Consider the following 13,831-nt stretch of genomic DNA (forward strand, 5'->3'; position numbering starts at 1 on the left):
AGGATCCCACGTGCCACGGAGCGGCTAAGCCCGTGAGCCACAATTACTGAGCCTGCGCGTCTGGAGCCTGTGCTCCACAGCAGGAGAGGCCTCAACAGTGAGGGGCCCGCGTACCGCAAAAAAAAAAAAAAAAAAAAAAAAACATTGCCTAACTTATGCTACGTCAAGGACTATATATTTCCTAAAATGCTACATCCTTTCAAGAAATGACATTTCTCTATTTAATAGTTAGCTCTGATGTCTCAGGTTTAAACGTTTACACACACAAATACTAAAAAGGATTTTTTGAGAATGTTAATCTGTACATAGTGACACCAGAAAACATCTCATTAAGCCAAAGTCCCCTTTAAGTAGTTTTCTGAAATCCCCAGTCTTTAATCTTCTTCCTATCACTAGTTGTTGCTGACTATTCTCATATATATGAGAGTAAACTTTTATTATCCATGGTCCCAACTTTAGAGTGGCTGCTCCTCTTATCTGAGGGAAAGGGGATAGTCTTAGGAGTAATGTAAGTACAAAATCTACAATGACTCATGATTTCCATGAACATGATAATACCCTCACTGCCCTCCATTATGTATGACTCTCCATTACACCCAACCACAAAACCAAGGCTCTGTTAAAAAGTGAAACTCTCAATTTCCCCTTGTGTTGTAGTGGTGACAAAAATTCTTATTAAAATGATGTGAATGAAGTGAAAACATTTCAATATTCATTGCATTTCAATGGAGATCTCAAATACACCAATGACATTACATAAAAAAGAATATTTTAAAGCTTCCATACTTAGAAATTACATGCCCAGGGGTGAATCCAAAATAAACATGAGCATAGCTATAAAAAAGTCACTTATCATTCACTTATATTTTCTTTTGAATATCATAATCTCTTCCAAAAAGGACAGAGGAATATTTAAGACCCTCAGATTAATTTATTTTCTATTGTGTGTAACTATAGTTCCTATAAAATTCTGACCTCCAGAAGTGTTATATGACTTGATGTCAGAAAGTTGTTAAATACATTCACTGGGGATAAAAGCATGAGTGCTTAGTGATTAAGCACAAGTAGCAGGTACTTTTCAGAAAGCATTTAAAGTTTAATGTGAATGGCACTGAAGAGCAAACATAAAATTTATTAGAAATTTCTCACACTGAAGCACAATCTCTTCTATAGCATCACTTTCCTATAACAGCTGCCTTTCAGTACTAGGAAGGCTGTCTGGAGTTAAAAACAACAATTCATCCTTGTTCCAGAGTTCACTCTTTCAAATGCTTTACAATTGTTACCATGTCTTTTAAATTTTTTCTATATTATAGGCAAAAGTTTGTAGAATCTTTTATGTATAGAAGGAAAAATGTTTAGATCTCTCACCATCCAAAGGTCAGTCTTCCTTAAATAGTCTCAAGGTTTTCAGGGTTCTTAAGATAAGGTATGCAACATTAAACATAAATTATATTATGGTATAACATTAATCTGTCTGCCTGTCTATCCATCTGTCTGTCCATCCATCCAACTAGTTACTGATCACTACATAATAGGCAGCCTCTAAGATGGATTCAAGTAATCTCTGTATTCTTATATTCATGTCTTGTGTAATTCTCTCCCGTTGAGTGTGGGATGGACTTGTTGACTCACTTTTATCAAATAAAATACAGAACTGATGGAATGTCAATTCGGCTCTATGAAAAGATGGCAGACTGCATCTTGGCTACTCCCTTGCATCACTCCCTCTGGGGAATCTAGTTTCCAGGTTGTGAGGCATCCCTGTAGAGAGGCTCTCATGAGAAAGCTGGGAAGTGGATCACAGAAACTGAGATAAAAAAAGTTTGCTGTTTCAAGTCGCTTAATTTGGGAGTAATATGTTATGCAACAATAGGTACACCAATTATGCCAGGCACATAGTAGTAAATAAAATAGGTAAGGTCCCACTTAAAGCTACAGACCCAAAAACATGAGTTCTTAAAAGTTACGTTGCAAGTCTATGTTTGAATAAGGAAAACGGTCCATATGTAATAACGAATTTTATATAGATATATTTTTTTCTGGTAAAAACTCAATAACAAAGTATTTTAAAAATAAAAGTATACAGCACAATAAAATCTACATATTGTTAATGAAATTGTTTGACTACATCTGCCTTTCTTAAAGAAACATGATCCTCCTTCCCAAATCACCATCACCTCAATATAATTAGTTAGCATAGCACTTTTTAAGTTAATTTTAACTATTATCACACATTTTAAGAATCCGTTTTACTGAAGTCAAATTTATATACAACAAAATTTACCAAATTTAAATTGTATAATATGTTTTGACAAATATATATACAGTTGTATAACAAACACAATAACCACAATATAGAATATTTTGTCACCCCAAAAATGTTCCCTCTTTCTTCTTTGCAGTTTAGATGGATTCAAGCAGTGTAAAGCCTTTTGTGTCTGGCTCAATATACTTTGGGTAGATACATGTTTTTATTGCTCTTGAGTAAATAGCTAAGAGTAGAACTGCTGGCTGATATGATAAGTGTACGTTTAACTTTATAAGAACCTGTCAAACTGTTCTTCAAAGTGGCTGTGTTATTTTGCATTCCCACCAGAAATGAATGGATGCTATATTAAAGTTGCTCTACATCCTTGTCAATGCACAGTAGTATCAGTCTTTTAAATTTCAGCCATTCTAGTGGGTGTGTAGTTTGTACCTCACTGTGGATTTAATTTCCATTTCTCCAATGATTAATGGTGTTGAGCAGCATTTCATGTGCTTAACTGTGTATCTTCCTCAGTGAAGTGTCTCGTTAATTGACTTGCAGGTTTTCAACAGGGTTATATATCTTCTTATTGAATTATAAAGAGTTCTTCATGTCTTCTAAATAACAGTGCTTTATCAGATAATTGTTTTGCAAATATTAGTCAGTAGCTTGCTTTTTTATTTTAAGGGTATTTTTCAAACAAATGTTTTAAATTTTGATGGTTTAATTTATCATTTCTTTTTCTTAAATTTCTTGCTTTTGTGTCCTAAAAGATCTTTGATTAGCCCAAGATCATAAAATTATTGCCTGTTTTCTAGAAATTTTATGGTTTCAGCTGTTGCACTAAGGTCTATGATCAATCTTGAGTTAATTTTTGCACACACTGTAGGATGAAGGTCAAGTTTTTTTTTTTTTTTAATGTGGTTTTCCAACTGTTCCAGCACCATTTGTTGAAAAGCCTATAATTCCCCCCATTGAATTACCTTGGTGCATTGGTCAAAAATCAGTTGTTTATGTCTGCGCAGGCCTACGTTGGAACTGTCTATGCTGTTCCATTAATCTATATTTTTATCCTTATGCTTAAACCAGACTGCTGTAACTAGTGTAGTTTTCAGACAGTGGAAGTCCTTCAACTTTGTTCTTTGTAAAAAAAATGTTAATTTCTCAAAAAAAGCCTGCTGAGATTTTCATTGTGATTGTGCTTTAATCTGCAGATTTGGGGGAAACTGAAATCTCAACACTAAGAGAGTTCCATATCACACAAAGACTTGGGCTTCTTGGTACCATGCCCATGCCCATGGTGGTTTAAAATCTGGAGATCAACAAGTCCTGTGAAACCCAGTGGAGGGATGATAACGAAGACTGTCTGATTCCTCCATGCCTACTCCTTCAATGCTTATCTTTCTCCTTCTGTTGTTGTGGTATATCATTTCTGAGTATAAACTATTTGAGTCCTGTAAGTCCTTTCCCTAATCAATTACTTAAAGGAATTAACATGGTTAGCATAGTACTCACCATGATCTCACTATGATTAATTAGTTTTAAATGATATCAGTAAAATTGAGTAAATAATAATGGTTTTCCAATGCTTTCAGCCAGGCTTGGGCTTCTAATGCCCCAGGAATATAGCCTGGTTTGAGCTGAACCACTTCCTCACAGTGGCTTTAACTCATATAAAAGAGGTAGGGTTGAAAAACACATATGTCCTTGGAAGTTATCATATTAAAATACTTGTCTTATAATTTCTCTGGTGTGTCAAAAATGGCACACCAAGAAGGTTTTCATTAGTACTATTAGTTCACAAATTCAGGTGTAACAATTCAAAGTTTAATAAAATAAAGCAGACTATGGTCAGGTTAAAAAGTGATTCTCTATAAGTGTGGGTGAAGTCAAAAGAACTTCATTGTGTGATTTTGATTTATATCCAAATGCTGGCACCAATTTCATATGCACTTCCAGGAAATAAATTTTAAAATCTATCTCCAATACTTAAAATATAATCACATCCAAATCTCAGCTTCAATTTCCTTAACACTATTAGTTTCTTATCTTTCCCCTTCCTGGCTCTTTAAAGCCATGAGTTTCATACATTCCTTCCAGATCTGTGCTTAGTAGTTAGAAAAATTCAAACTAAATTTAGTGATTTTTCACATATCCCTTTTAAAAAATAAATTTTAGTAACCACTAAATGTGATAGCTAGCTCACCAATAAATAAGAAATATAGAACAATACATGTTTTAAACCCTCAGTTTAAAATGATTCATTAAAAATACGGGTCTGGTTTTTGGATCTTGTTTTTGTATTAATATCTTATGAAGAACTACCACCTAAAATATATTCAGAGGATTCAAATATTATTTCTAATAAGTTAAAATTGAGAAAAGACTTCCTTGGTGGCACAGTGGTTAAGAATCTGCCTGCCAAGGCAGGGGACACGGGTGTGAGCTCTGGTCTGGGAAGATCCCACATACCGCGGAGCAACTAAGTCTGAGCACCACAACTACTGAGCCTGCGCTCTAGAGCTGAGCCCATGTGCCACAACTACTGAAGCCTGCGTACCTAGAGCCATGTTCCACAACAAGAGAAGTCACCGCAATGAGAAGACCACGCACCGCAACAAAGAGTAGCTCCTGTTCACCGCAACTAGAGAAAGCCCACGCACAGCAATGAAGACCCAATGCAGCCAAAAATAAATAAATTAATTAATTTTTAAAAAGAGACCCAATTAATTAAGGAAAGAAAAGACCCAACTAATTAAGACCCTGAGTTATACAATTTCAATCAATTAAAACCTATGGTTAAATAATTTGGGGGAACAAAGGAAGCTAAGGGTCCCTTTTTTTTTTTTTTTTTTTTTTTGCAGTACGCGGGCCTCTCACTGTTGTGGCCTCTCCCGTTGCGGAGCACAGGCTCCGGATGCGCAGGCTCAGCGGCCACGGCTCACGGGCCCAGCCGCTCCGTAGCACGTGGGATCTTCCCGGACAGGGGCACGAACCTGCGTCCCCTGCATCGGCAGGCGGACCCTCAACCACTGCGCCACCACGGAAGCCCTAAGGTCTCATTTTGATATCAAGATTTTTGCAAAGTGAATGAGGAAATTAAATGTATGCCTCTAAAAAAATTAAAGTGGAATGTTCTGTAACCTCAAGGTCAAAAACGTGGTGTGAATGATGAATGTTACCAGGATGAAGAAATCACTAGGGGATAGGGAGATCAAGGAGGATTTCTTGAAGGGCAAAGGAGCTAAAATATGTTCCTCAAGATAAGTAGGTTGTAACCAGAAGACAGTATTTTAAACAGAAAGAATGATAGAGAGAAAGGCACAAAAACAATAATTCACAAGTCACGTTTGAAGGATGATGACTACGTTAGTAAGACTGTACTAGAGCATGAATATAGGGAGAGGTAAGAGATAAGACTGGGGATGAAAGACTTTTAATACCAGGATAAGAACTTAGATTCTGTACAGAATGGAGGGCCATTGAAGGTTTCTAAAGAAGAGAGGGACATAACGAATGCAGAATTATTATTTCCACCCACAGGTCTTAGTTCTACTACTAGAGTTATGTAGAATGAGTCAATTCCTTTTTCCATGATAGCCCTAAAAACTGCTATTATGTTCTTCCATTAGGGATAAGGATGAGAAGGACAGATTAAAGAAGGGAAAGACTGAAATCATGAAACAGTTAAGCCATTCGCCATCTGTACAAGGCTTGAAATGAGCACAAAATTAAGAAGAGAAAGAAAGGAATGGTTATGAGTTCATGTAACTACAAACTTTTTTCCAACTGAGAAATGTTCTTGTAAGTTGAACGTACTTCTTACTTTATTTCACTTTAAAATTCACTGCAGAGCGTAACGAGTAGCTTCAAAACCAAGTTCTTCACTGACACAGAAAAGTGCTGTAGGGCTTCCCTGGTGGCGCAGTGGTTGAGAGTCCGCCTGCCGATGCAGGGGACACGGGTTCGTGCCCTGGTGTGGGAGGATCCCACATGCCGCGGAGCGGCTGGGCCCGTGAGCCAGGGCCCTGAGCCTGCGCGTTCGGAGCCTGTGCTCCGCAACGGGAGAGGCCACAACAGTGAGAGGCCCGTGTACCGCAAAAAAAAAAGAAAAGTGCTGTCTCAAGAACAGACAGCAATTCTGCAGAGACAATCACATTTACTAAGGGGCTCACCCGTGCAGCTCTGAGAGTACATCAGACAGTTTTCCCTGCACTCTTTCCAATTATTTTACATACTTTTCTTAGGTTGATGGGTATTCTTTTTTTTTTTTTTTTGAGGTACGCGGGCCTCATACTGTTGCGGCCTCTCCCGTTGCGGAGCACAGGCTCCGGACGCGCAGGCTCAGTGGCCATGGCTCACGGGCCCAGCCGCTCCGCGGCATGTGGGATCTTCCCGGACTGGGGCACGAACCCGTGTCCCCTGCAACGGCAGGCGGGCTCTCAACCACTGCGCCACCAGGGAAGCCCTGATGGGTATTCTTGAAGCATTAAAATAGCACCCACAGAAGTCATTTAGGTTGTATTCTTTAAACACTCCTTTCATTGTTAAAAGATGTTTTCCAATTGAAAAAGTCTAAATTATAAAACCTAAAACCCATGCTTGTGCAACATAAAATATGCTGCAATAGGGCTTCCCTGGTGGCGCAGTGGTTGAGAGTCCGCCTGCCGATGCAGGGGACACGGGTTCGTGCCCCGGTCCGGGAGGATCCCACATGCCACGGAGTGGCTGGGCCCGTGAGCCATGGCCGCTGAGCCTGCGCGTCTGCAGCCTGTACTCCGCAACGGGAGAGGCCACAAAAGTGAGAGGCCCGCGTACCGCAAAAAAAAAAAAAATATATATATATATATATATATATACATATATATATATACATATATATATATATATATGCTGCAATAAAATCCTAATGTTACTCTATAGCAATATTAACTAATCGATATTTTCAGAATATTTGGCAGTTTCATTTTGATGATGATAACACTAAAACACTTTCATAATTACATACAGTAAATAATGTCCTCTTATGTGTTCCTTTATAGGATTTATGGAAAAGTATAAGGCATAAGCAATACTATATTAAAAAATAAGGGCTTCCCTGGTGGCGCAGTGGTTGAGAGTCCGCCTGCCGATGCAGGGGACACGGGTTCGTGCCCCGGTCTGGGAAGATCCCACATGCCGCAGGGCGGCTAGGCCCGTGAGCCATGGCTGCTGAGCCTGCGCATCCGGAGCCTGTGCTCTGCAAGGGGAGAGGCCACAACAGTGAGAGGCCCGCCTACCGCAAAAAAAAAAAAAAAAAAAATAAGTACCCTGTGACCAAATAAAATGGATTTAAAACCTTGACCTTAGTTGGCTCAGGACTACTTTATTTGTTTTCCAAGCTATAAATTTCAGGGCCCCGGGGTTGGATATAAATTTAAGGTCCAAAATAATGTACCCTCTGTCCTATTAAGTTGGAAAAGTTATAGTTTACCAAAGATTAGTCCTTCCTGATTCTTTAAAACAATAAAGAGATTTAAAAATGCATTTATTAACCTTTTAAGGTTAATGATTTATCATTCAGCCTGCTTGTCTAGTAACATGTATCATTGGATATATGTATCATCATTTCAATTTCAATTTACTGTATAACTGGTTTTATTGAAAGGATTTGGAGTCTAAATTCAGATTTATTGAGAAATTCTATCTTCCTAGAAATTACTGCTATGTTAGCAATAAGACACACTAACATAGCTTGGTAATTAACCATATTGATTCACACTGTACACTTCATATCTTTGTGTCTTTCTAGAATACTATAATTTTTAGTTTTAAATTACATTTATGAACTAATTACAATAAAGAAGGAAAAATTTTAAACTAAAGGCAAGTTTTTAGATAAAATTCTTCCTGTAATTATAGGTACAGTTAGAGAGAAAACTAAAATTCAACAAAATATCAAGTAACCAAATTGTATGTCACAAGCCACATACCTGACATTGCCCTTGGTGTTTCTGAGAACCGTTGCAGCAAAATTCTGTGTGACACCCACCAAGCTGATTCCATCCACTTCCACAATCTGGTCATTGACTTGTATTCTTTGGGAAGAGGGAAAAAATAACCCACAATTAGTTTTTCTGATAATATATTACCATTCCCAACAAATGAGTTGACAAAATTGATTTTCAAGATACTCTTATTGATTCAAAATTTGTCTCCAAGCTCCAGATCTTAGTCAAAAGCTTAATGTTTTTTAAAAATTATTTTGAAAAACAGAAATAAGCAGTAAGTGGAGAGATTCTGTTTATCCAACATCCATACTCCTATCACAAAGAATTGATAACTGCTAATGGATGACAAAGAACTGATAACTGCTAATGGATGACATATTTAAACCATATTTTAGCCCATAATAAATTACATAAAACATAACAGATCCAACTGAAATACCCTTTGGGCCTCATACCTAACCCTCATCCCACCTCTCCTCCCCAAGGAAAAATATCACCAGGAATTGCAGGGAATCCTTCTTATTCAAGTTGTATACTTGAATTATGTAATGCTCGTTAAGTGTACCTGTAATGCTCATAAGTGTATCTATATAGGTAGACAGATATACACATGTATATAAATGCACATCTACACACACATGCACATACATGAGTGTATGTGCGTGTGTATGTATATTTATTTATGTCTAGGAGCTATATATAGTATTATTGTAGTTTATCATATAATGCCTTTAAAGTTATATACACGTTTTATATATACCATTTTTTATCCCTCAATATGAAGTATTTCAATCATGGAGAAATGCAGAGGGAATTAGATAATAAACACTCATGTACCCAACACCTAACTTTATCAAATCCCGGCACTGCAATATTTGAGTCAGACTTTTTTCTAAGAACAATATTACAAAGAAGCCAAAGCCCCTTTATTATTTGTCTTCATTTTATTCCCTTCTCTGCTTCTACAGAAGTAACTATCATTAATTTTGATGCTTAGCCTTTCTACTGATGCTTTGAAATATAACTAATACATACACATGAATAGGTACAATATGTGTACATCTGCAGTTTTCAAACATTATGAAATATACCTCTCTTTCTACAATTTAGTTTTCTTCACTCAAGATTATATATGAGATTTATCCATGGTTATAAATACAATTCTAGCTAGTTCATTTTATTTTACTTAATTTAATTAAATTAATTTATTTATTTTTTGGATTGGCAGTATTTTTATTTTCTTTTCTGGTAGGTCTAAATAGGAAGCTAACTTAATTCAGAAGTTGGTAAGTGATAACCTAGCTAGTTCATTTTAACAAGCATGTAGTATTATCTTTCATGAATATCCTAAAATATATTCATCCATTATTTTGCTGATGGGCACTGTATTGTTTTGAATTTTAGCCATTATGAATACTGATGTAATAACTAATTTCATATGTCTCCTTATGTACATGTGTGAGTTTCTCCAGGATATATAGCCAGAAACAGAATTTCTGAGTCAAAGAGCACAGGCATTTTCAACTTTAGCAAACTGACACATTTCAGTTCAAAATGCTTATTACCAGTGCAAATTCCCAACAGCACTGTAGAGAGGTTCTGAGTCTCTCCACACCCTCACCAATACTTGGTATATTCAGACCCTTTAAATACCACCAATCTTATAATTGTAAAAAAGGTATCATGTGATTTTAATTGCATTTCCCTGATTATAGTGTGGTTCAATGTTTTTTCGTAAGTTTATGAGTCATAATGTCCCCTTCTGAAAACTGTTAGAACCTGTCTTTTACCAATCTTTGTTGAGTGTTTTTCCTCATAGATTTATATAAGAGGTCTTTATCCTGTATACTAACACTTTCTTAATTAAATATGTTGCGAATATCTTTCGCCCAATCTGTAGCTCATCTTTTCACATTTTTGAGGGAAATGGTGGTTTTAAGAAGAACAGTTTTTAAAAATATAATCATATTTTTAATTTTGGCTTTATATTAGGTAGTTTTTGTGTTTTGTTTAAGGAATCCCTTTCTGCCTCAAGGTTATAAAAACATACTATATTTTCTTCTAAAGGTTTAAAATTTTGCTTTTCTGCATTTTTAGTTATCCACCTGGAAATAATTTTTTATTATGATATGTGTTAACAATCTTATTTTTTCCAAGTATATAAACAATTGGGTTAACAACATTTAATAGTCCACTTTTTATCCACTGAGTTGTAGTGCTGCCCCTGTCAGGTTTCAAATGTGCATCAATGTGGTTTCTACTTGACTGTCTATTTTTGCACACTTACATTGTTTCATAATTAGTTTTGACATTTCATAGGGTAATTCCCTTTATCTAGTTCATTGTCTTCAAAATTTTCTGAGCTCTTCTTGGGCTTTTTCTTTTCATAGTTTGTTTTGGATTTACTTGCCAAATTCTCTAAAAACGTTTTTTGGAGTTTTAATAAAATTATACTGATTTCTTTTTTTTTTTTTATTAATCTATTTATTTATTTTGGCTGTGTTGGGTCTTCGTTTCTGTGCGTGGGCTTTCTCTAGTTGCGGTGAGCGGGGTCACGCTTCATCGCGGTGCGCAGGCCTCTCACTGTCACGGCCTCTCTTGTTGCAGAGCACAGGCTCCAGACGCGCAGGCTCAGTAGTTGTGGCACGTGGGCCTAGTTGCTCCGCGGCATGTGGGATCTTCCCAGACCAGGGCTCGAACCCATATCCCCTGCATCGGCAGGCAGATTCTCAACCACTGTGCCACCAGGGAAGCCCTTATACTGATTTCTAAGATTAGTTTGGGAAAAACTGAATCTTTATCATATTGATTCTTCCCATCAATAAAAATTAAGTGCTGCTATAATTATCTTGAACAGATGTATATATCACATGTTGTTGCTATGTATTAAGAAAAGTTATTTAAAGCTTGGAAATAAAAACCAAAGGAGAGGCAATATGTTGTTTCAATGCCATGTACATACATTATTAAACAGGCCCAACCAAGGATAATTTTGGGGAATGTATTTTAATTGATCCACTGTTTTTAAAATTGATTAAAAGTCTTAGACATACTAAAGTAGAACGTTAATTTGTAGACTTTTGTCCTAAATAAAATCAGACACTTTTCTTCTGTTATTAAAGATAATCTCATAGGTCATGGTTTATTTCCCTGTAGAATATTAACTGGCTTTGTATTATCTTAGCAATGTTATTCTAACATTACTTTATTAACTTGCATGTAAACACCTACTCCTAAAATGTTCTTTGAACCACACTTACCATCCCACTGGTTCTCTCATTAATTAGTGAGTTGAATAAAGTCTGATACATGTACGTTTTATATTTATGAAAGTCATCTGTTGAACTCTGAATATTAGCCTATAATAGCTTTGGAGTTTCCATAAGAGGCCAGAGTGGATTCACAAAACTAATTCAACTGTGTTACCAGAGAAATGCATTCATGGACTTTTGTTTGGTCCCCAGAGTTAGTCTAAAGCAGCAACAGAACTTTATCTTTGCTATCATGTTTTTTTCTAATTCAGTACTTTTGACTTTTTTTTCTTGGCCATGTTGGTTCTGGACATAGTTTGTACTAGATAACAGCGACATCATCAACAACAGCAATAAATAATTCTCCACTGGTAGAAGAAATGAGTGGGAGTGTAATTTCATAATCTGACCATTTGAGACTTCTAATGGGATTATGGGAATCTGTTATCTCCCATGTGAGAGAAGATAAAGAATTTGAGTTGCTATCCTTTAATTTCTTTGTCTATTTGTGAGCTCAAAGTATTTCATTAAAAAAATTCATGAACACTAGAAAGCAAAAAGCCCTTTGAATCTTGACCAGTGAGTTTTTTGTTTCTTGGATTAATTAACCTGTTTCTGAAGTTGCAGAACTGAGGCTACAAATTCTCTGTGCTGCTGTAATTGAGAGAACCCATGATCTCACTGTGTGTGTATGAAGTATGTCCCTAACTTAGAAGGGTATTAATAAACTAAATTATAAAGCTTCTTAAATTAAAGGAGTGATAATCTAATTGGTTCATAGAGAATAATAAGCACTTTCATAAATCTTATATTTTAGTATCTAATGAGAGTTTAAATGTGCTAGACGTTTAAGAAAAAAAATCCTTCTTGGAGATTCTGCTAGAAGCTCAGAAGTATTTTCATGTAAGAGACCAAGTTCATGTAATAAGAGTCTTTGGACAAATAAGACTGACTAAATAATTTTGGTTTAAAATACCTATCTGCCACTTATTTGCTGTGACTATATAAGAGGAGCCATTGTTCCTTATCTCTAAAACAGAAATAACAATAATTTTATGTATTTAATCAGGGCTATTAGAGGGATTAAATAAGATACAAAATATAAAGAACACAGCATACTGCCTGACATATAGTAAGCACTCAACAAATATTATCTTGATGAATAAAATGTACAAAAACCCATAAAGCTATATATTCACTGATTTTAATCTTTGTTAAGAAAGTAAACAAAGGCATATGCACAGAAAAAACTCTAGAAGAAAATTCACCAGCAGGATTTTAAGAGTGGTCAACTCTACATGGTGGGATTACATGAGATTTTTATTTTCTTCTTTACATTCTTCTACATTTTCCAAATTTTCAACCATGAACATGTATTACATTTATAACTCTAAAATGTTCTCTAAAATTAGCACATGCTTATTTGACAACTGATGATGGCATTTTACAGTGACTGTGGAAATACTCTAAAAAGTCTTCCTCTAGACTGAAGCATTATAGTCCCTTGTTCTTTATTAAAGATGCATATGTGAATAACCATAAAATAACTAGAGTAAAGGTTCTGGACTCAAAGATCTATAATCTCTAACCCAAAGCCAAAAAGACATTTTCTTAAAAATGTAACGGGGCTTCCCTGGTGGCGCAGTGGTTGAGAGTCCGCCTGCCGATGCAGGGGAAACGGGTTCGTGCCCCGGTCTGGGAAGATCCCACATGCCGCGGAGCGGCTGGGCCCGTGAGCCATGGCCGCTGGGCCTGTGCGTCCGGAGCCTGTGCTCCGCAATGGGAGAGGCCACAACAGTGAGAGGCCCACATACCGCAAAAAAAAAAAAAAAAAAAAAAATGTAACGGATGGGAGAACTCATACAAATGGTTTTGGGCTTCTGTTTTTCAATAGAAATTTTACAATGCTTATCATTAACTTAAGCAGAAAATAAACAATATTGATATTTGTATTATAGCACTTCCTAATTTTCTTAATTCATCTGTGTCAATGTCCTTATGTTCATGCACATCCATGAGCCTAAAATTAGAAAAACAATCTGGAAAAAGTTCTAAATGGAAAAAAAAAACCTGTCAACCTAGAATCCTATACACAGAGAAAATATATTTTAAAAACTCAAAGATAAAACAAAGACTTGTTCAGATAAACAAAGCTGAAAGAATTCGTCACCAGCAGACCTGGTGATATAAAGGACGTCCCTCAGGGAGAAGAAAAGTGATGCTGGGTGGAAATACAGATTCCACAAAGGAATGAAGAACACTGGTACTGGGCTTCCCTGGTGGTGCAGTGGCTAAGAATCCGCCTGCCAATGCAGGAGACACAGCTTCGAGTCCTGGTA

The 13,831-nt window shown here is 36.4% G+C and overlaps 1 protein-coding gene across 1 annotated transcript in view; it reads right to left on the reverse strand.

The window, feature by feature from the left end:
* Positions 1-13,831, reverse strand: part of PPP1R9A (protein phosphatase 1 regulatory subunit 9A) — a gene marked incomplete at its 5' end in the record, with an annotated part of 154,227 nt that overhangs the window by 111,606 nt on the left and 28,790 nt on the right. Inside the window, one exon of the mRNA XM_081243663.1 lies at positions 8,224-8,328. Within this exon, the coding sequence (XP_081099789.1) occupies positions 8,224-8,328 (105 nt within the window). The remainder of the gene's footprint in view (positions 1-8,223; positions 8,329-13,831) is intronic.

Source organism: Mesoplodon bidens (assembly GCF_964165515.1).
Source record: "Mesoplodon bidens genome assembly, chromosome: 9".
Lineage (NCBI taxonomy): Eukaryota > Metazoa > Chordata > Mammalia > Artiodactyla > Ziphiidae > Mesoplodon > Mesoplodon bidens.